The 22,137-nt window shown below is 40.2% G+C and overlaps 2 protein-coding genes across 2 annotated transcripts in view; one reads left to right on the forward strand and one right to left on the reverse strand.

The window, feature by feature from the left end:
• Nucleotides 1–22,137, reverse strand: part of adam22 (ADAM metallopeptidase domain 22) — a 60,846-nt gene that overhangs the window by 1,770 nt on the left and 36,939 nt on the right. The window contains exons 7-30 of the mRNA XM_079560861.1: nucleotides 17,879–17,945; nucleotides 17,711–17,787; nucleotides 17,558–17,632; nucleotides 17,178–17,249; nucleotides 16,334–16,500; nucleotides 15,151–15,235; nucleotides 14,982–15,072; nucleotides 14,856–14,907; nucleotides 13,346–13,445; nucleotides 13,176–13,247; nucleotides 12,030–12,122; nucleotides 11,874–11,954; nucleotides 11,735–11,785; nucleotides 11,602–11,665; nucleotides 11,413–11,518; nucleotides 10,550–10,669; nucleotides 10,222–10,390; nucleotides 8,387–8,498; nucleotides 7,513–7,603; nucleotides 5,716–5,769; nucleotides 5,436–5,543; nucleotides 4,780–4,880; nucleotides 4,641–4,707; nucleotides 787–907 (exon numbers count right to left, since the gene is read on the reverse strand). Coding sequence (XP_079416987.1) covers nucleotides 787–907; nucleotides 4,641–4,707; nucleotides 4,780–4,880; nucleotides 5,436–5,543; nucleotides 5,716–5,769; nucleotides 7,513–7,603; nucleotides 8,387–8,498; nucleotides 10,222–10,390; nucleotides 10,550–10,669; nucleotides 11,413–11,518; nucleotides 11,602–11,665; nucleotides 11,735–11,785; nucleotides 11,874–11,954; nucleotides 12,030–12,122; nucleotides 13,176–13,247; nucleotides 13,346–13,445; nucleotides 14,856–14,907; nucleotides 14,982–15,072; nucleotides 15,151–15,235; nucleotides 16,334–16,500; nucleotides 17,178–17,249; nucleotides 17,558–17,632; nucleotides 17,711–17,787; nucleotides 17,879–17,945 — 2,196 coding nt within the window. The remainder of the gene's footprint in view (nucleotides 1–786; nucleotides 908–4,640; nucleotides 4,708–4,779; nucleotides 4,881–5,435; nucleotides 5,544–5,715; nucleotides 5,770–7,512; nucleotides 7,604–8,386; nucleotides 8,499–10,221; nucleotides 10,391–10,549; nucleotides 10,670–11,412; nucleotides 11,519–11,601; nucleotides 11,666–11,734; nucleotides 11,786–11,873; nucleotides 11,955–12,029; nucleotides 12,123–13,175; nucleotides 13,248–13,345; nucleotides 13,446–14,855; nucleotides 14,908–14,981; nucleotides 15,073–15,150; nucleotides 15,236–16,333; nucleotides 16,501–17,177; nucleotides 17,250–17,557; nucleotides 17,633–17,710; nucleotides 17,788–17,878; nucleotides 17,946–22,137) is intronic.
• cldn12 (claudin 12) lies at nucleotides 18,283–20,484 on the forward strand. Its single transcript, XM_079560864.1, has 3 exons — nucleotides 18,283–18,436; nucleotides 19,158–19,409; nucleotides 19,505–20,484. Exons 2-3 carry the CDS (start codon nucleotides 19,191–19,193, stop codon nucleotides 20,327–20,329), a joined length of 1,044 nt encoding a protein of 347 aa, XP_079416990.1. The 5' UTR covers nucleotides 18,283–18,436; nucleotides 19,158–19,190; the 3' UTR covers nucleotides 20,330–20,484.

Consider the following 22,137-nt stretch of genomic DNA (forward strand, 5'->3'; position numbering starts at 1 on the left):
CTCGTACGCTTCACTAATCCATCTTAACTTTGCATTTGGGGAAATCATGATCATCATGATCTAAGTTCAACATCATGCTGACTAGAAAAGGTTTTAGAAGCTCTTCGGCGACGTTCTTTCTAGTTTATTTGGCTTTAGATTTAGCTAAAGCAGGATTTAGCTGTGTCGTGTCATGACATGTAACATTTGATTAACAATTTATTTTATGTTTAAAGCAAAGTAAATCGTAGAATTTGGAGCTTGATGTGTCTGGCACGGTTGCGCTAAACTTTAAAACATGATCCACATTTTAGATCTGCAGACGTCCATACTAATCATTAACTTAACAAGATAGAAGCTTCAGTTCCGACAAAATGGAACATCCAACCACACAACAGCTTTTAGACCTGATTTACTGAGAAAAACTCATTTTATCGAACACAATCTGTCATTCACAGGCAAAAACACTATATAATACCACTATTGTTTTCACCGCCACATCCGCAACGCTCTGAAACTCTCCAGATGTTTGAAGAGTCCTATAGGCCAGTAAAACACATAATTTGAAAGCTAAGACCTACAAAACTGAACAGATCTTTTTCCTTGTTGTTGTTTTATTACATCCTTTTTTGTCACACTTTTCAGCTTTTTCATCCACGTTTCCTTATCGTTTTTGTCACTATTTTGACACTTTTCTTATTAGGCTTTTAGATTTGGGTAATGCCAAACTCATTCACTTAAAACCCTACTCAATTATTTCTGTGTAAGTGTAATATTGTGCCTCTGTTGTGATCCTATAGTTCTCACCTTGGCACTCTGCCGAGCTTTCCTCTGGTCATCGGGGAGAGGAGGCATGGGGTAGGGGTATCTCCTGCTGGAGGCGATAGACCCCGTAGAAGAAGTAGGAGACTTGGCAGGAGAAAGAGTCCTGTGGATAATAGAAGATAGATTAAAACAATGCTAGAGTGTTTGGTGTCTTCTCTTGGGGCAGGGCACAGGGCCACAGGTTTGCCTCATTCAAGGAAGTGTTGCTTTAGACTCTCAGCAGCAGCATCCTCCTTGAACTGCTCCATTAACACAAGGGGAGGTTGCTCCTCAAAGCTGGTGCAGGGAAAACCCATCGAGTACATTTCTCTGGTAAGCGCAGTACTCATTAGGCGCATGTTCGCTTTCACCATCACCTCAATACACTCAGGTCGAAGTGAGAGCATTGAGTGACAGGTGACAGTGAGCGGCCTAGATCTGGGTACACACGGGAAGCCATTGTCCCAGATTCAAAGAGGATCACACAGTCAAAACAGTGGAGAGAGAGACTAGGCTGTGGCTCAGGTTCGAGATCAGGATATAAGTGATTCAAATGTTCGCCTGACCAAACACTAAAGAGACTATAGTGTGATATTGCGGTGAAGGTATCGAAGATTCAATGGTAGAATTTGCCTCAGTCATAATGCATAATATTGTTTTGATCTTGTTTGCGGGACAAGCTGCATGAAAAAACAAAAACAGGACAAGGCTTATCATGTTTTCTCTCAGCACAAAGGAGTCACAATGAGCTACAGAACAAAACGCTTGAGGATTTTCTGTTTAATAACATTCGAGGGCATGAACCCAACCTACCGCCAGAGTGATTCAAGTCACAGGGCTTAAAGTGATCGTCTGCAAGTTTAAATGTTTTACAAGTTTAGTAGAATGCGTATAATTGACCATCTGGGCCCGCAATTTGTAATTGTAATGTAGTAATGCAATGTATTCAATAATTATGTATTTTTTACTTAAGTCTCTCCCCTAATCAGAATTCCTGGTGCCATAACTTTGTCCAATGGGACGAGGTTTCCTGTGAATCGGCCTGTCAAGTCCAATCAAGAGGAAAAGGGAGGAAGCTTATCATTTTTTATCTATCTATTTTCATATAAATAACTACAGGAGCTTAATCATTTACCTCTTTGTCATGTTTAGTTTAGTTTAGTTTAGTTGAGCAATTCCAAGTTCCAAGTTATAAGATAAAAAAGAAAGGAACTCAATAATAATGAGTAGGCTGAAGCAAACAATGCTTATTTATTCCTATCAGTCAACTTATTTACAAACTTTAGAGCTGTCGTTTCAGCAATCAAGACAAAGATACGTAGCCATAATCAACACATAGTTTAAGATATGGATATATAACAATAATCAAACATTGGAGATCAGTTTACATAGTCTTCTGATGTATAGAGTCAAAGTTTACAAGAATGCTTTTCTACAATACATTGTACAGTATATTCTTAAGCATCCAATAGTACTAGGTTATCGCTTCCATCTAATACTGCCCCATATGGTACCATCATTACCATATTTGCATATACACGGACAGGTACGTACAACATGCATATATAATCACTTAGTTTTCTTCTTGTGTGTCTTGTATGTTTTGTCATCTGTGAGTACATTTCAATGTGTCCTGATCTATGCATTAAAAGAAGCAGGGTTTGGTAAGCTGTTGCCAGAAGGGGGCGCCCTTCGATCACCACCTCTCATTCTTCATTGAACATTTCAAGGAGCGCCTTTGGGTGTCCTGGTCTGTGCATTAATAGGAACAAAAGTTTTGGTGACCTGGTACCAGGGTGGTGGTCTCACTCGAGCATCCTAGTATTGTGCTGTATGTATTTAGTATTGTATTTATTTGAGTAGGAGTGTGGAAGGTAAAAGGATGGCACATGGAAAAGCAGATAAGAGGCGAAAACAACTGCAGCACTGATGCTTTCAATTCTCATTGTATTCTTAAACAAGTAGGTTTTTGTACATATTTTTAAGTGCTTTTTAAAAATCTTTTTCTCCCTCTCCTCATTTTGCAATCTAAGAGTGGCTTTCAGGTCCAGTCAGGGGGAGTGGGGCGGGAAATTTGTCTCTCTTTTCTCATTTTGCAATCTTACAGAGTATCACAGGAAGTGATCGAAACTAGTACAGCAGGTAAACTAAACCTTTTGTCTTAATAAAAGAACCAAACTATAATAGGCTTGACCTAAGAGGACAGTATGAACCTGATCACTTTAAAGACAAACGGGGCATTTCAAGTGTGTCTAGTTCATCTGGCACCTGCACATAAGGGTGGAAGGGTGTCGAGCTCTCATAGAAACTACACTGTGTCTGAGGGCAATAAAATAAAGGTGTTTAATTCCTATTTTGTTCTTTATTTTTGTTTTTGTGGTTATTGTAAAAACAGGATTAACCGCAGCCCAAACTGTCATATCTCTCCATTGTTTGACAGTGCGTTCCCTTTTATAAATGCTCAGTTGTGAAGGTCTATAGATGTCGATGGTATTTTGTTAGTACGTGTGAGTCGAGGTGAAGTGTGGCGGTGTCCTTGAGACTCGAGCATCGTGATCATCTATAGACCTTGAGGAAGGATTTTGTTTTGTGTTATTCAGGCAGCACAGTGATGATGTCATAGCCGCTGCGTCATCACTCCGCTGCGGTACATGCCGGCAACAACAACATGCAACATCACAAAAACAGGAGGCAAAGAATAGGCAAAAGAAAGAGTAGATGCAGTCAGGGTATAGTAAATAAGAAATAAATCATTTAGAATCTACTGAGATCAAAGTAAATTTTGTAACTGAGGCCTTTAATAATCAACACAAACAACACAAATTCAGCTTAAATAAAATGTCTAAATCAAAGCTGTAAGAATAGTTTATAAAGACTGTTTTGTCCAGTTACGTTTAGAAAAACCTGCTGGACACAACATGCCAGATAGGAATATGTGGTTTTCTGAATCGGAAAAACTGATTGAAAATAATCACTTGAAGTTGCCCTAAGAAAAATAACTGAAACTAAACTAAAAGTAGGGTTTGAAGACAAGCGCGAGGGGCACAGTAAACGATTTGAGATAATACCTAAGGAAAGGTCCTTGAGTGTTTTTATTCACGTCTTCTACCCATTTAGTTACATCATAAAACTCTTTGACTGGAGGGGTTAAATACCTGTGAGAGGGAGGTGAATGACACAACACAAAGAGAGAAAAAGAAACAAAAACAAATGGAAACAACACAGTGTCCATAAATAAGCACAAAGGGGGGAGGAGAGAGGAAATATTTTAGGAAAGCAGAGCAAAGATCTTTAGAACAAACAAGATGCAGCTGAGTAAATGGTGAGAAAATGGTGCCAAACCTGTGAGTTTCAGATGAGAACAGCACCATGTACTGTACAAACAACACTGTCCAGGCTCAATACAAACTCATACAGGCTCATACTGTCTACGTCATTCCAAGCACAAAACGCCTCTCAGTCACTCTCATGCCGCAGACAGAAGCCGGTGCCAACAAGTGCAAGACCAAGATCTCCAAATGCACCAAGAAACAGTGGCACATCAAACCAGGCAGTCGTGCAGTCTGCATATCAGTGAGCAGCGCGTCAGCCACAGGCTGGTCCAGAGGATGTTTCACTTCACATTGTTTGTCACTAAGAAACAGGTTCATGCCTTGTAGTTTGATATTTAGAAATACAGTATTAGACCTGTGCACATGTTAGAAAATGTTTAGCTATTTGATGATTCAAAATCACACAAAAGGAAACTATGGGCCTCTTTGAGTGAAGTTTGTTAATAATATCATTCGATGTGTACAGCCTGTTTAAAAGATAGAAATGATAAACATTCTGGGGGGGGGGGATCAGATCAGACTTACTCTGTGGAGTTTGAGCGTGCACGAAACTTCTTTCCTTTGAGTTTCTTACGATTGCCGCTCAGATTTCCTGATGAAACAACACACAGTCAGTTGTATCCGTAGACGAGTGGAGCTTTGTGGCCGAGGACCTGTGCGTTACCTTGCCAGGAGTTGCTCCTTGGCCGGCCGTTCTCACAGATGTCAGAGATATGTTTGGCATCTGGGATTCTCTCACTCCACGAGTGGGACAACCCATTGGATCTACACATGTGCACAGTCAGAACAATCAGAGCAACACCAAAGATCGAGGGGAAATAAGTTAAATGTGGTGCAGCTGTTGTAGACTGGAGTGAAGATGAGAGGACGAGGTCAGTGAAAGAAAGGGGGCCAGTTTAGCAGACAGCATGGCCAACTACTGTGCAGCTACATGTAGGGCATGTTGTGGGTGAAAATGAGTAATAAAATACAGACGCTGTATTTATACTCCGTACCTTAGACATTGGCATGAGTTTGGAACATTTTGTTGATCCCAAAATGTTCATGGACTAGAAGTCAATAAAAGAAAGATGGTACTTACAAGCGTTTATGGAGCGCTTAGTGAACTGGTCTAAAGCAATGACGCCCATCATAACTGCTCCTTCACACACGACCCACACACACACCCAGCGCACACACACACACGGCAGAGGCAGCGAATGAGAGAGTGCGGATGAGATGGCGCACCTGAAGCCAAACACTGAGAGGTTGTGTGAGATGGATGGGATGGAGGGGGTGAAGGACAGGGTGCACAGCTGCAGGTGGGACAGACAGGCTGACCTCTTCTTCGAGCTGCAGCCCGAGTTGGTGCTGACCCCCGGAGGCATGTCGCTGTAAAACGAGTCGGCGTCGCTCGGCTTGGTCACATAGTCACCAGGGGGGATTTGCCTGGAAACACAGATTAGGATTTACCGAGATATTTAGCGTTTTAATCTGTCTGCTAAGATTTGTTACATGCTGTAGCTTTGGTCATTTGTTATGCACCAAAGCTGAACCTGTCAAAGCATGTGGCAGCATTAAGAGACTGCCGCTAAAAGATAAGATGGTAAAGTTGACAAACCGGCAGAATCTTCGATGGACCTCAGACTCCACATAGCGCTTCTGCTTGTAGCTCCTGCATCAAAACAGAGAGTGTTGAATGATAAATGTCCTTCAAGCGACAAGAGAGAAGTGTGTGGTAGTCAGTGTAAAGTAGATGATACATTTTACGTCTTTGTAATAATGTTATTTTGAAGAAACACACCTTAAATATTGTCAATCGTTGAGTGTGTATGAGAGGATGTACATATGCAAAGGTTCTAAAAGGAAAACCCCTGCACAACAGAGCACTTACACTAATCGTCCCCTAGAATTATCATCATCATTAGAAGGGCTTTATTTGTGTTCTGAGTAGATCTGAGATATTTAGGTTTAAAGTTTTGACCACTCATAGAACAAAATGGAAATGGTTAATGTGTTTTTGCTCATAAAAACCTCAAAAATATACCAAGATCAACAAAGGTTTACAGAACAGGTCCAGAAACAGGAATGGAGTTAATATTATATTGATTAGGTTCCCGAGCAGGACACGCCTCAACCTTCCATTTTCCTTGTCCAGCCTTTGCCTAATCCCCCTGTAATTACCCAGATGCCCTAACAAAGGCTGGTCAGATCATAGATTTAGATCAGAGGCACATCATATTGTCATGTTTTAGATTAATGCCCTCAGGTCAGTGTTTTTACTTGCCTGTGATTCTAACAAATCGCCATTCAAACTCATTTATCCCTTCTGCGAAAAGCTTCTTAAATGTTGTGGCACATACTGTAAATGTTTGCTCTGCGTGTATATATGGCCGGGTCACAGCAAATAATTGCCCTTGACGGGATTAATAAAGTTTACTGATTCTGATTCTTAAATAAGAGCCTACTTCAGCACTGTCTGACACTGTCGACCCCAGGCTCTCTCTATTATGTCTGTTTTGTCTTTCAGCGCTGATTCTTCTGCTCTGAGCTGAGTGCACCTGAGATCGAGCCCCCACACACAGTCTCACCCAGTGTCTCATCATCTTACCTTTAATAAATCATTACACCTTTTATATGTGGCCAGTGTTGGGGGTAACGTAATACAAAAGTAACGAGTTACATAAATATATTACTTTTTTCAATGACTAAGGGATATAACATATTACTTACACAAAATAGAGGAATATATTAATGCATTTAAACAAAATGCAGCACCAAATCAAATTGGAAGTTGATGTATAAGATCTGTAGTTGCGTGTTGCTAATGTCAAAACAAAACATGAGGGAATGTGGGAAAGTGACTGCACTTTTGCTCTGTTATGGCAAATTTCAATTCATATTTTGATCATTAAAGGGGCTAGGTTCAAGTTGGTCATTCTATACTCACTACTGCCACCTCAGGTCTTACACGTAACTGCAGGTTCTATATTAAGCTCGTGCATGACGGCACTTCGGACCTGAATTAACAACTTTTTGAGCGACAGTGCAGGATTTTAGAGGCAGTTGTGGTGAACAGGTCTGGGCTCATTCTACACATTAGGACATGGCTGGAACATGTAGAGGGAGGAAAATACTTAGTTTTAACATTTTAAACTCCGTACAGTCCCTTTAATATGCAATACAAACATTACATGTTTAAAGCTGTAACTATTAATCTAGAATATATAACAGTTTAAAGTGACTTGACCAACACTGGTCTTTGCTTGTGAAAGTACCAATTTTCTCCGATTGTTGTCATTTTATGAAGTAACAGTACTTTTACTTGCTTACACTTTTTTCTTTTGCAATGTACTTAAATGTGGACAATTATCTACCCAACATAGACAACAATTATATCTATATTTTAGGCACTCACTTGTAGCACCAGGCTGTGACGGCCAGGATGAGGGCCAGGAACAGTATCGAGCCCACGATGGCCCCGATGATGATGTTGGTGCTCGTGATACCTAAAAACGAGAGAGAAGAAGAGCGAGAGGGGGTGGGGGGTGGGGGAGAGAGTGGCGAAACGAGCCACAGCACTTGTTAATTGCTCTGTTCCTCCAATTACCCGAGTAACTCGCTCACATGGGAGTCCACAAACCACAAAACACTGTGGCAGCACACAACAACATACCACACTGGGCAGGACAAGTGTCAGCGGGAAACAAAAGGGAAACAACCGCGCCAATAAAGTCAGATAAAGCCATGTTATCGTCGCCTTTTGCTACTTTTTTTTTTCATTGTGGAGAGAAGAGGAAAAGAACCATGAGGAAGGAGTTCACACGTCAAATACAATGAGAAACTCGAACCTGATTTTATGTAAATCCTTCAAGACATCGGCCTGTTGAAAGAATGTGAAAATAATGGCAAACGTAAACACATCTAAATACAGAAAAAATAATAATAAAAAGTAAAAAAAAAATTGGTGATTTGTATGAACAATGAAGTTGTGACCATGAAGAAATAAAGAGTCTTTATAGCACAGTAAAAACATGGGGCAATAGCATGGTAAATAGGGATAACAGGGGATAATGATTATGCAACCTAGCCATGTTTCCATATAATCACCGAGAACATACAAGCCGAATTTCCTGGAAGATCGTAGTCATTTTATTGGGTTACGGAATAATTTTACTTTCAAATGAATTAGATGAGTGTCCTGTTTCCACTATACTTTTGGGTACCTTACCATTTACTGTATTACCATGCTATTACTGTGCTGTAAAAAACAAAAAAAAACAAAGTGGCACCTGAAACAGAGGCAGTGGGTCCGACAGCGAGGTATCCCACCGGAGAAGTGGCGTTACAGTCGTCTCCTGCCCAGCCCAAGTGGCACACGCACTTCAGCTCGCTACTGCACACCTACAGCAAGCAAGACAAGTGATGTTCAGGCCCACGGTTTTCTACTTGGGACACACCATTAACCCATCCAGACAAGAAGAGATACGATGAATGTCAGGTTATAGCATCGCTACCATTGAGGCCACCGAGGTCCGGACCAGGGAGTTTCTTTTCACCTTATATTATAGATGAATAATGAAGTTTTGATGTGGAAGTGTGTGCGCTCCAGCGGTACAAGCGCACGGCTCGAAAGACACAAATAAACTTGCGGTTTAACAGGTAAATGGTCTCAACTTATATAGCTCATTCACTCGCTCATTCATTCACCAATGTGAGGCAATGTGGGTGAAGTGTCTTTGAAACTCTGCATAATCATAACACTAGAATGGCCTCTAATGGTCGTATGACACAACATCCTAACACTAATGTCAGGAATAAAACTGTTTTCTGTAGAGCTTTATCCACCTGGAACCGTATTGCTTTATGGTTCTATATGACACATATTTCAGTATCGGTGTCGAAAACCAAGTTTTGTTAAAGGGGCTAGATGCAAGTTGCCCATTTTATGCTCACTACTGCCACCTCAGGTCATACATGTAACTGCACCTTCTATATTAAGCTCGTGCATGACGGCAGTTTGGACCCGAAGTAACAACTTTTTGAGTGATTTTAGAGGCAGTTGTGGTGAACAGGTCTGGGCTCAATCTACACCTTAGGAAATGGCTGGAACATTTAAACTCTGTATAGTCCCTTTAAAATACCGGCATGAATATTATGAATATTTTATTGTATCATGAAAATCTATGTACATTTTAAGCCAAATATATCTACATATGTTATTATTATTATTATTATTATTATTATTATTATTATTATTATTATTATTATTATTATTATTATTATTATTATTATTATAGATTTTTGTATGAGTATGTAAATGCTGTTTGGAATGGACCCAGGAAGACTAGCTGGCTGCTTCTTGATCTCAGCTAATGGGATCCATATAAATAAACAAATAACCAAGGACACAACAACAGTGTGCATCTGCAGGAGCCGGAAATCCGATGTTCCGATCATGAGATGACCCCCTCATTAATTATTTGCCCCACTGAATGTGACAGATAATTAACAGCTTTTAGCGAGAAACCAATGACTCATGGAACTGCCTTGAATCCATGTTTATATTCATCGCTTCTCAAGCTTTTAGTCAGTTTTTATCATTTTGTAAATCCATGAGATCTTCATATTTACACAAATAAAGTCCCTCAACCCTCTGGAAATGATCCAGTCGAGAACCACTGATTTAACGTGTCTTATTGAAGGCAGCACAATCATTTCAATGTCCGTGTTTCGAAATACAAATGAAAATGTGTTAATGCATGTGATAGTGTTGATAATGTGGTGCAGGTTTTGGCAATGGTGTGTCGGCTTCTTCTGGTGATACTCAGGAGCCTCTACAAATCTTTTTATTTAGAATCAGTTTTGTTTGGCTTTGATATTTGATTAATTAATCGATTTTATATATTTACTGTACTCACTATGGCTGCCCTAGATTTGTAGCAATGTTATTACTAAAGAACAGGCTAGTTAAAAAAATTATAATAATAAAATTCCCCTAAAATTCATATTTTTGGCAGGGGGTGTAGCTTATTCCAGCAGCATGTGAGGACATCTTTAAAGCTGTCGCAAATGCTTTGAAGAGCTCTCGCTATAAATATTTTAGGTGAGTGCAGTTGCTGTGTACCCCGTGTCCTGAACAGATGGCCTTGTCAGTGGTCCCGGGACAGGTGCTGAAGTTAAACTGCTGAATGGGGAGACACTTGTGATTGAAACAGATGTGGTCCTCCCCACAGGCTGTCCCGTCCTCTACATAACCCAGGTCTGTGTCTCCGTTGATCAGCACATGAGCTCCGCTGCGGGGCAAAAAAAACAAAAAAACAAGCGGTTCAGTTCATTTTTCATAGACATTGTGATGACGAGAGTTTGTTTCAGACGCTGGAAAACCGTTTTACTGAATTAGCTGGTGTTCGTAAAAGCCATGTTGAAACAGTAGGATGTTTTTCTCCTCGTACCTGCAGTCCAGAGAGGCGCTGTGCTGGGCCACTGTGAAGGAGGTGAGCCCCCCTTGGAGCTCCCCCAGTCGCGGAGCAGGGGAGATGTTCGAGCACAGCAGGTATCCACAGTGAACATCCCTGTGACACAACACACACCAGACTCATATACTCTGTTGCAGCTCCTGGAGTACTTCAGGTATTTTGTGCATCTTTCCTCTGCACTAACCTCCTACAAAGTCCTGTGTGGACAGTGTTGGAATATAGCACATTTTAAACAAGTGATTTAAAACCTTTGTTTCTCTGTCTCTGACTGCTATTTCATACGCCCAATTAGACAAACTACTGGATCTTTACAACAACTTATGAAGATTTTACAATTATCATCATAAAACACTGACACACCATCATAAAAAACAGTCAAGAAAACTTGAGTAGTTACACGATCCAAGTATAGTTAGACAAAATGAAACCTGTCGATTTTCTAAGCGGATAAAAAGGGGTACTATTTTGTAAGGCGTAATAACATCTTAGGATCACGCAGTAAAGTGAAGTATTACTGTACAATATAGTTCCCCTTTCAATCCGGTTAGAAAATCGACATGCTTCTCACTTCACCCTCGTTTGGTCCCATAGAGGAGGGGAGGAGAGGCTAAATGCTAATCTTTGGGCTTTTTGTTTGACTGAGCGCACACGTAAAGACCAGACAGGTACACATCAACTCGTCTAAGCTCAGGTAAGAAAATATCTCAGTATGGATATTTTTTTAGTTGAGTACAATTTTTAGAGTAACACTAGTCTTATCTGCCTGGTGCATTAAATGTGTTTAACCAAATTCCAACAATACCACTAAATCATAATAAATGTTTAAAAAAAAATCTTACTGTTTATTGCACTGGATCCATGTGTCCTTATCTTTCCCACAGTTTCCCTTCTCCGTTCCTTCAATGTTGAGCTTTTCGTAACAAAACTTTTCCGCCGCTGTTGCCTCTACGGGGAAACCGTATCACAAAAAAAATGACATATATTTGAAGTTAGATAAAGTATGAAACACTGAGGTTCGCTGCACTTACTCTCTCCCCAAATGTACTTGCACTGTCTGTCTTTGGTTTTGCAGCGACCGTTGAAGCAGCGCCCCTGAGGAGAACACAGTCTGATGTAGAAGCAGCAGATTTTTATGTACAACAACAACGGCAAAACGTGTACCTGGTCTTTTTCGCAGGTGTATCCATCCATTTTGTGAACATTTGCTGGACACTGCAAAACATGCGCATCCCATAAAACGCTTGTTTCATCATACAGTCAGTAATACAGTGTTTTTTAGCAGCTGGTCTCCTGCACTCACCTCTCCTGAGTTTCCGGTGCAACTTTCTGGAATGTCACAATCATTGACTGCCTCTCTGCACACTGCTCCCATGAACGCCGTCTGCAAAAAGAAGTGGGATTTTAATATTTGTTAGTTTATGTTGTGTGTCATTTAGATCTTGTTTAAAGTGCGTACCTGGCAATTATTGCAGCAGAGACCGTTGCTGCATTTAGAACCTTGGGTCAGGATGCACTGTTTGCAGCAGTTCTCCCCCTCTTTGGCACACTCCTAGTGACCGAAAAAACATACATTTATTGATTTAGATTATTTTTAAAGAGGCTTAGCTTATTGGATGATGGTGGTTCCCGATGCAGCACCATTGAGAAAACCTTTGATCTGGTCTAGTGCACATTTTCAACACATTTTGAGAGAGGACTTGCTGTTCTCTCATCATAAACAGACCTGGAGATGTGTTTCAAACCGCATCTTTGAATCTACCGCAGAGGCTATTTGTAACAGTGTGGTGACAGCTACCAAAAAGCTCCTCCTGAGGTCCTACTTATCCTCTTGATTTCTTGCTAAGTGTATTTTGTTTCAACTGTTTGAGATCCATCCATCCATTTTCTTCCACTTGTCTGTTGCCGGGTCATATTGAACCAGCCCCTTATGGCTCCTCCTGCAGGTGGTGGGTCCACAGAAGGACGGCCTCACGATTAAACGGGCCTGTTGGTCTCTCATAAGGGGCTTCTGAACTGCTCTTTGTCTGACCCGTCACTTAGGACCTGTTTGCCATGGGAGACCCTACCAGGGGCACGAAGCCCCCGACAACAGAGCTCCAAGGATCATTCGGATACTCAAACCCCTCCACCACGTTAAGGTAGCAGTTCCAGGAGGGGCTGTTTGAGATCAATTGTTATAAATTCTCTATTATAGTTGACCCCCTCCTGTGGTCAACTATAATAGAGAAGTGATCAGTTATGTCTGTGATAGCAAGTTACTCATAGTAATAAGTTGTTCCCTGTTACTTTGAACCTACATTAAACTTCAAAACTGCCCTTTATGTGTCCAACTTTGGTCCTTTACAAGAGTGTGGGGTGGATTAAGAATCCAGAAAATCAATTTATACAATCCTACAATCCCGAATATTGGTCCTTCGAGCCGGATCCTACAATCCCAAATATCAATGTTGCATTTTCTAACCAACAAAGTATAAGATGGTAATAAAGAAGTGTTTGAGATTATTGCCAAATACCTGCAAAAAGCATAATATCCTCCTTTTAAATATTAGCTGCTAAATGACGTAACAACAGGCACGAAAGTAATCTTTCAGCCTTGACTTACCACTGGGCTTCCACAATCACATTCTTCACCAGGCTCCACAAAGCCGTTTCCACACACAGGAGGGTCCAGCAGCTGAGAGAAGGATTTAAAAAGGTATAAGCTCGAGTGAGGAAGTTGTTTGTGTGTATCGTCTGTACCCTTGTGTTTGCAGCAAATACAACTGAGCGCACCTTCATTGGTTTGTTGAACAGACAGGCTCCACCGCCGCTGTTGAGGAAGTTGTGGTATTCCTCGATGTTGCAGTTGGAGAACTTCTTGGGCAGGTAGTAGCTGATTGAGAGAACATGAGTGTCAGTAACCAGGGACAATTATGATCCTGTACTGGATGATTCCCCCGGCGTTTGAAATGCAATTCGAGTAAAAAAACAAAAAAAAGAAGAAGAAAGAAATCACATTTTACAGGAGAAATGTGGATACATATTGTCGGCGCTCTAATCACAACATGGAGAGGTTATTGCATTATATCCTACAATGAATATGTTGTAGTAATATTGTCTCTGCAAATATGTTACTCATTTGAATTGAACACAGTGCCTGCCTATAATGCAATAACAGAGAGTGGAAAAAAGATGATGACATGTTTACAGTATGATGACAGATGAAGAACACTACCAAATGAGAAACACTGTTAAAAAATTATGGACTCAGTAAAAAAAAATTGAGTCCTCCTTTACATTTTGATTATCAACACAAAGGTTAAATGACAGTGACAACTTCAGGAGTCACGTTTCACTTCTGTGTAGCCACAAAATGAACCCTTACTTGTACTAATAATGATGGTTGGCAAAACGTGTATTTAAAAGATATTGAATGAAAACTGTATCAGTCGAACCAGGACGAGTCCGGTTTGCCAGGAAAAACATTGTAAAATACTCATGAATAATAAGCTCGACAGATTTCTGAGCTTGACCAAAAGGCCCACGTTCTCAGTACACTGTTTCAAATGATAATTGAAATACAGCCAGCAAATACGAGCTGTATTTGTGGTTATCATTTGAGTTAAAGAGAAGCTGGGGCCGGTCAGATGAAGGAGGAGGAGGAGTTGTGATGACTGACAACTCTCTGCAGCCACAAAGCAATGTGTAGCCAAAGCTTCTGCTCACCTGCTGTCCCAATCGGGATAGAGTGAAAATGGATGTGAAAGGTATTTAAGAACAAGACCGGACAGACACACAACACACCACATACATATCACTGACAGTGTACACACATATAACTCTGGACAGATAAAGGCTAGGCTAAAATGATAACTTAGTGGAAGAGCTTTGCAGACATACTGTATGTTAACAGACCAAAAACATCACGTGAAACTGTAGTGACACCTTCTGGTCAATTAGGATAGTACAATAACAATAGGTGCACATTTCTCTCAAGAAGACTTTTTTTTATATTAAACAAACAGATATAAAGGAAACATATTCAAATTCTATCTTTATTTTACTTTGCTTATTCACTATTGCAAAACACATCACTATACACTGAACCAGTCAGACTGAACTCCATGTTGCCAGATACTATGGCTCAAACCAGTAGGCAATGAACCGAAATGCATGACAGCTAATTCAACCCAGCTTGCCTTTATTTTGGTGGTGACATTTAAAAAAAAACAGCTAGCATGTCTGTATGTACACAGCCTTTCAATTCTAAACAAAACAGCAGATGAAAACTCTTGTAACTTACCCCATATCTTCCATGATGCAGCCTGCCCACCGGTCATCACACTGACACTCACCTAAAAATGTACATGGTTTAAATTGTTCAATGTGGGGGGAAACGTTTCAGTGGGATTAAAGTAACGCTATTTACCATTCAGGATGCGTTTCTGGTCAGAAAAGATGCCAATGTTCTGCCCCAGAGTCTGAGCCAGAGTTATGGCCATCAACTCCGGTTTGCCGAACTAAGAAAACACCAGGGAAACAGATGAGTACCAAAACACCAACAAAAAATCAACAAAATAAATCAATAAAAAAAATACCTCAATAAGTCCAACTCCTTTAGAGAGAGAGCAGACCCCTCCCATGTACGAGGCTCCTCCCCAGAAGTTGTGAAATTGGTTCCCTCTGTTAAACAAGATGCATACATTGAACACAGCCAGACAGAAAAATGCACAGCCCGAAAGTGAATCTTGTGATGATCTATGTTTCTAATGCAAACAATGTCAGAATTAACGTGAATTGAAATCACAAAGCTAGTAACTACTTATCATCTATCCTGCCTTTCTCACTTTTACTGCACATAGAGGCAACAGGAAATACTAAAACTTCAAGGTACTGCGTAAAATGCAGCATCTTCTTAAAGCATGAAAACAGCAATATTACGACGCATTTTGCCAAATATCCAAACGAATGATGAGCAACTGGGATTAGCCAAACAGTTTAGCATAATGCAATAGAGTTCAGGATTGCAATGTCATATCGCTAAGCATCTCAGGGTTTGCAGAAATGATAAACTGAGGGAGATTTTAAAGGTACAATGCTGGAGTTATTGTTCACATCAAAACACTTGGACACTACAATGTGTTAGATGGATTGACCAGATGTGACTCAACAGCTAAAGGAGTCGTTCCACAGCTTTTTCTCCACTTTTTAATACTGTTTTTAGCTAATGTTAGTGTATGGAAAGTGTATACTAGCATCCGCAAACAGGGTGGATCTCCATTGAATGAATTTCCCCGAACTTTACAGTATGAAAAGTCTTAGGCGCATTGAGTTGCCCTGTACGAAATGCGCGGTATAAATAAAGTTGCCTTGCCTTGCCTTGGCCAAAAAGGTTTAATGGTTTAATGATGTAATTTCGAACTTTAGAGATAGATATTAATTAGCTTCTGCCCACTTTAAGTCCATGGAAAGCTGTCTGTTATCCTCCAATATGATGATGATTGTCCTGCGTTACCATGGACATCAGCTGTGATACGTCACTTTCATTAAAACACAGATGCTCAAACACAGACCTGTCCTGTGCTCTTTCAAGTGCAACAGAAGTACCCTACTAATGAGACAATCCAATAAAAAGATCAGTCGATGCAATCATTTATATAGTTTGTCATGTACTGGACCAAAATAAGTGAATGTGAGTGAGTGAAAGGCAGATTTAAATAAGTGTGAGCTCCCAGTCATATAGCCCAAACTTCAATATGTTTAGTTCTGCTGCAGACTTACGAGAAAAGGTGAACAGAATCACACTTCTCCTTTAGAAAGTCTTTCCGGTATTTCATGAACTCCTTCAGAGTCTCCATTGGGTCATCATCGATGTTGAACTTATTGTCTGCAGCCCAGGTTTCCATGGCCACCAGGACGATGCGCGTGTTCAGCTGCTCCTTAAAAATCTGGGAAATTAAAAGTGAAAAAAAAAAGCTATTTAATCTGTAAAGTCACGCTTGAAGAATGTACATTATCGTCTATTTGTCATAATTATCTCTAATTGTTTATTATATCAGAGGATGACAGGAAGGAGAAGGATGTCTGGAGGGCATTTCATGAACAAACAGAAAGATAATGAAAAATAAATAGATAAATTCTCTACACAGAATAAAAGACCAAAAGGGGAATTTATTCAGGCTTAGTGTACATAATGTGTTGCATTGTGACTACGTGTATGTGTGATAAAGTATCCAGCTATCAACCAAGTGAATGAAATGATATGTTTGTACTACATTTAAGTGTGTTGCTGTATGAAACAGAAGGACAGAAGACACAACCCTTTTCTGTCTGCACATCTGATCCCTGTACCACTATGACCTTGCGTTTGGTTCAGGTTTCAGTATCAGCTAAAGCTGTAGTATATGCCCCAGGACAGTGAGATGCTTCTGCTGCTGAGTTCCTCCATACAGGAAACTCACAGCTGGCTGGTTAATGGCTCTCACAGCATATTATGAGTCTATAGAGGTTTTAAATGGAAAGACTGAGGTTGGTAAAATGAGAAATCAGAGCATTGTGTGCTCAGCTGTAATACATGGGAGTGCTTGTGGCTGCCGTTCCAGAAAAAGATCAATACAATTCTTACCATGTCAGCCATATTGACCACTGACTTAGCATAGTTATTTGTGTGGCCCGGTGAAAGCCGATGCTTCTTGAACTGAAAGAGACAGAAAGACACAATTGAGGATTGTATCGTGAAACTATTTGATTAAATCAGCAGATCTTTAAACTTATTATTACTGTATACAAATCGAGTTTACTCCCAGAGGACCTTAGTCTATTGTTTCCCTTATTTGCACTAAAGCCTGTTCTAAGCAGTGAGCAAAAATTTAGCATACATTTTTCAAATCTAGTAAGCATTAAGAGGAACAAAAAATAAAAGCAGCAGTCACTGTATCAATAAAACCATGTTAATATTAATTTATAGAAAAGAAAAGTCATCATCATTTATATGCTAATATTTACCATTATATGGTCATTGATGACCATCAACTCAATGTATTTGGTCTCATCTTCAATGTTGTGTGGCATTCGTGAAATCTAAGGAAAAAAACAAAAATGCAATAGAACACAAACACAAAAGAATATTTGTACATGTCCAAATAAAAAAGCAGGCACCTGTCTCTTTTTTCTCCGCTGCACAACTTTAGATCCTGGAAAAGGAGGACTTGGAAATGGCGGCTCTGGTAGATCGCCTGAAAACAATATATTATATTATTAGATATTAAATTCTATGAATGATTTTGGTCAGTAACCTATTTACTGTCTCCTGTCAAAATTTCTCACCATTTAGTAAACCGTCAAGTCTCTTCAAATCTGCAGACTTGTAGATAATGTGGTTTTGGTCATCTCCCTGTAAAACACACACAAAAAATATTCGACAGATTAATTCCTGTTTTGCTGTATAATAAATAATAAATAGTTGCTTTAACATGCTTCATCATCATCAAAGTGTTTTTGCTTGTTTGTTTGTTTGTTTGTTTGTTTGTTTAATAACTAAGGTATACATTTGTTCTTATTGCATATTTATTTCATATTCTACTATGAAGCACATAGGAATAACAGATATATGTTTTTTTTTTTTTAAAGGAGGGGGAGGAAACAGAGCGAGTACAAGACCTTCACAGCAGCCACCTTTAGTCACATTACAGATGTAATATATTATGCTGAGAGTCTGACTCCCTGCACGATGCGCCTGTGAGTCTTCACTGAGGGAAAATTCCTCACATCCTGTTTACGCCCTACTGTATCAGACACAGATTTGATTTGGGCTGTGTGAACGGGAGATCAGACTGAAATGCACTCTTTTCCATCTTGACCTCGGTCAATCTGCGGAAACAAACGGTAATTTGATCCACGTTTCACTATTTTTAAATCTGGTTTGAGCCTAATGTTACACGAGAGACGCAACAGGTTGAAGTGATGCTAAGTTAGCATATGTGGCTAATGCTAGTGGCTAACTCGATCCCTGTCAGTGTCAAACGGGTACTTTTATCTCGAAATGATTACCATGTACGAATTATATATATGAGGTTTATCATCCAAAGCAAAAGGGTAGTCGTATATTCTTGAAACTAAACTTGTTTCGAGGGTTAGCTGTTAGCTCGAAAGGCTACGTGTTGCGCTGGGTTTGTTTATAGTAACCGCAGCAGGCCAGCTAATAATAATAGCTTACTGTAGAGAGACTTCTGCAACATCACACTGTATTTAACTATAACCTCAACTCCGCACTGGTGATGTAAGAAAATGTCTAAATGAGACAACAACAACAAAAAAACTATTCAGTGCAGTGACATTACAAATGCAATTGTACATTGTTGTGGAGTATTACTGTAGCCACTAACCTCAGCCACATCATCCTTTGTGTGCCATTGAAACTGGTGCATTGTTTCTCAGGGATTGTAGATATTGGGTCAGCTACACTACTCTGGTAAAAGACTAGGCACGGGGATGCCATAGCTAGGTCAGTGCAGTAGGGAGGTTTGAACACCGGTGGGAATAGAGAATGTCTAAGAAAGCATTACATTTTGCATTGTTTTAATATGATTATTTCTTGTGTTCACAGTATATTCGACCGATTCTGCAGCTAAACAGAACCATGACTTGCCGGGATATCCATGCCACAAACGCCTTTTCCTTCATCATTGCCTTCGTGTCTGTGGCTGGCATCGTTGTGGCAGGACTGATACCACAGTGGCGAGTGACGCGGCTTGTCACCTTTAACCGCAATGCCAAGAATATCAGCGTGTACGATGGGCTCTGGGCTAAATGTGTCAAACAGGATGGCTATTCCGGATGCTACTACTATGATTCAGAAGTATGTTTTTGGAGTAACTTTACAAGAGGGAATAAAATATGACAACTTGTGCTTTTTACTCCCTTTCTAAACACCATTTTGTTTGTATATTTCAGTGGTACTCTAAAGTGGACCAGCTGGACTTGAGGCTATTGCAGTTTTGTCTGCCCACCGGCCTCCTGCTGGGGTCCATGGCTTTACTGCTTTGCATGACGGGAATGTGCAAGACCTGCTGCTGCTCAGACAAGCCCGACCCGGACCTCAAGACCACCCGCTTCTTGGTCAACAGCGCCGGGTGTCACCTTGTGGCTGCCATGTTCTTGTTCCTGGGTGGAGCGATCGCCTTGGCTCCTTCAGTGTGGTTCTTATTCCGAACCAAGCAGATGAACGCGAGATACGACAATATATTCTCCGATGGATTTGCTGTGTACGTTTCTATCGGCTGCTCGGGGGGGCTCATGCTGTCTTCACTGCTTATGCTGATGTGGTACTGTATGTGTAAGAAGCTGCCATCGCCTTTTTGGTTGCCGCTGCCTTCAATGCCTACCTCTCTGTCCGCTCAGCCGCTCACAGCCAATGGGTATCCTCCTTCTCCTGTCTATGGCCCTCCACAGGCTTTCCCTCCACAGACTTATCCGCCCACAGTGATCGACACCCAGCCCTACATGCCGGTTCAGGGCTATGCCCAAAGTGTGGCTCCTGCCCCACCGCAGGTCTACATGCCGCAAATGTCAGCGCCTGACGGGTACGGCTCAGAAGTGGGTGGGACGCAGGCCTACAGTTACGCCCCTTCTCAAAGCTACGCGCCCTCACAAAGTTACGCGCCATCGCAAAGCTACGCTCCATCTCAGGGTTATTCCTCAACATACGCTGGGCATCGCTATTCCACCCGCTCTCGCATGTCAGCCATAGAAATCGACATCCCAGTTCTGACGCAGTGATAGAAAGGATTTTAAAAGACATGTTTCGTTCATGTAACATAGTAAGATTCAAAGGAGCCCATAGTTTCATAATGTAAAAGGACGACAAAACAGAATTGTGACAAAACATGAAATTGTGTGTCTTATGTCACTTACTGGTGACACTATTCAGTCCCAAAGGCTCAGTTGTGATTGAACAAAACCTTTTATGTGGATTTTCTATTATTTTTTTAATAATTATTCCTCAAAAGAAGAGACTTGTCCATTTAGCCTTTATTTAAAATTTGTGAAAGCAACCTATATCAGGGACCTGTGTTTAAGTGCCAACACTATTGACCTGTGATGGAGCTAAAAGCCTAAACGTCTTAACAATACCATAGCTCTTTCTCCAGTATTGTTAATCTCATCTGCGTGATTTAGAAAGAAGTGTAGCTTGAGGTACAGTTTTTAGGACCACTAAGACTGATGCACTGAAACACTAAAGTATAGTTTTGTAAATTATAATTTCTCTGTATAATACACAAAGTTCAAGGGACCATTGTTGCTACAAATACTATGTGTGTGTAGACATTCCTGCCTTTTGTGGATCTTTTATATGTCTTTCAAAAACACTGTTACACTTTCTGCCTAAATGAAGGTGGCCTCATATGACCTCTGACATAACACTGTTTAAACATGTGTCTTAAGATTTTTATGTTTGTAACTAACGCTTACTGTCGTCTTACTGGCCAGTCACTGTTTTAGTCGACTAAAATTAGGTGTGTCCTTAAAGTTTACATTTTTTATAGCTCTTGATGTTTTGCTGTCAAATTAGTAGTGAATGAAGAAACTGTTTTTGTACCGTGTGCTTAAATCAATGTACTAACTTGCCACTCAAAGTGGCGATTATTGTCTAATGCATTACACTTAAAGCTTACTGTTCTGTTGCCTTGTAATTATGAAGCAATGATTTTTGTTGCAATGTAACAGTAAAGTTCAATGAAGGTATTATTGTGATGTTTTTAAAATAAAATAACTAAATTCTTTCTAATTGTAAGTCACTTCAGTCCACTGACGAGGACGTTCAGGTCAGCACAAAATAATGACGGCTTTTAGTGCGTGACCTCAAGTTGTTTTAGAGATAAGATCAGCCTTTATTATCTCACAATGGAGAAATTTACTTGTTACATTCAGCTCTCAGAAACACTGCAGGCAGGAAATGTGAAAAAATAATTAAATAGTAAAGAGTAGTATCTTATAATGACTACCAAGGACTTTGTGAGACAAAAAGTATAAACAGTAAATAATAAAGTAAACAGATTTGATTAATCTTTTAGACAGTTTACAAAGTCTTTTCCAGACAGAGTGAACAGCTGCTCATTTGTTGCTTGTTGAAAATTAATATATTACTAGTAAACTGTATATTTCTATATTACCATAGGCCGCAATGTTTCCAATTGATTTCTGCTGAAATGTCTGTGGTGTTAAGGGTGATTGGAGATAAATCACTTATTGGTTATACTGTAGTTTAGTTTGTCAAATATACAGTGTAAGTGAAATTTTGTTTTGTATCGTCCACAACAACAACAACAACAACAGAATGAAAGACAAAGACAATTCGGCCCCTCACATTCCTCTGAGCCCTGCGTTGGCATCTCTGGATGTAAATGTCCTCAATATCTTTAGTATTTACAAAGTGCAGTTTACGATAATAGGAAAAAGTCAAATTAATGCAAACTGATTTTTTCAGCTTGTACAGTTAGTTTTTTGGAGTATGGAAACCTATAGGCACAAGGAGAACACAAACTTAACACAGAGGCTCCATTGGGCTCAAGGGATTGAACCTGGGA

Source organism: Gobius niger, assembly GCF_951799975.1.
Source record: "Gobius niger genome assembly, chromosome: 8".
Classification (NCBI taxonomy): domain Eukaryota; kingdom Metazoa; phylum Chordata; class Actinopteri; order Gobiiformes; family Gobiidae; genus Gobius; species Gobius niger.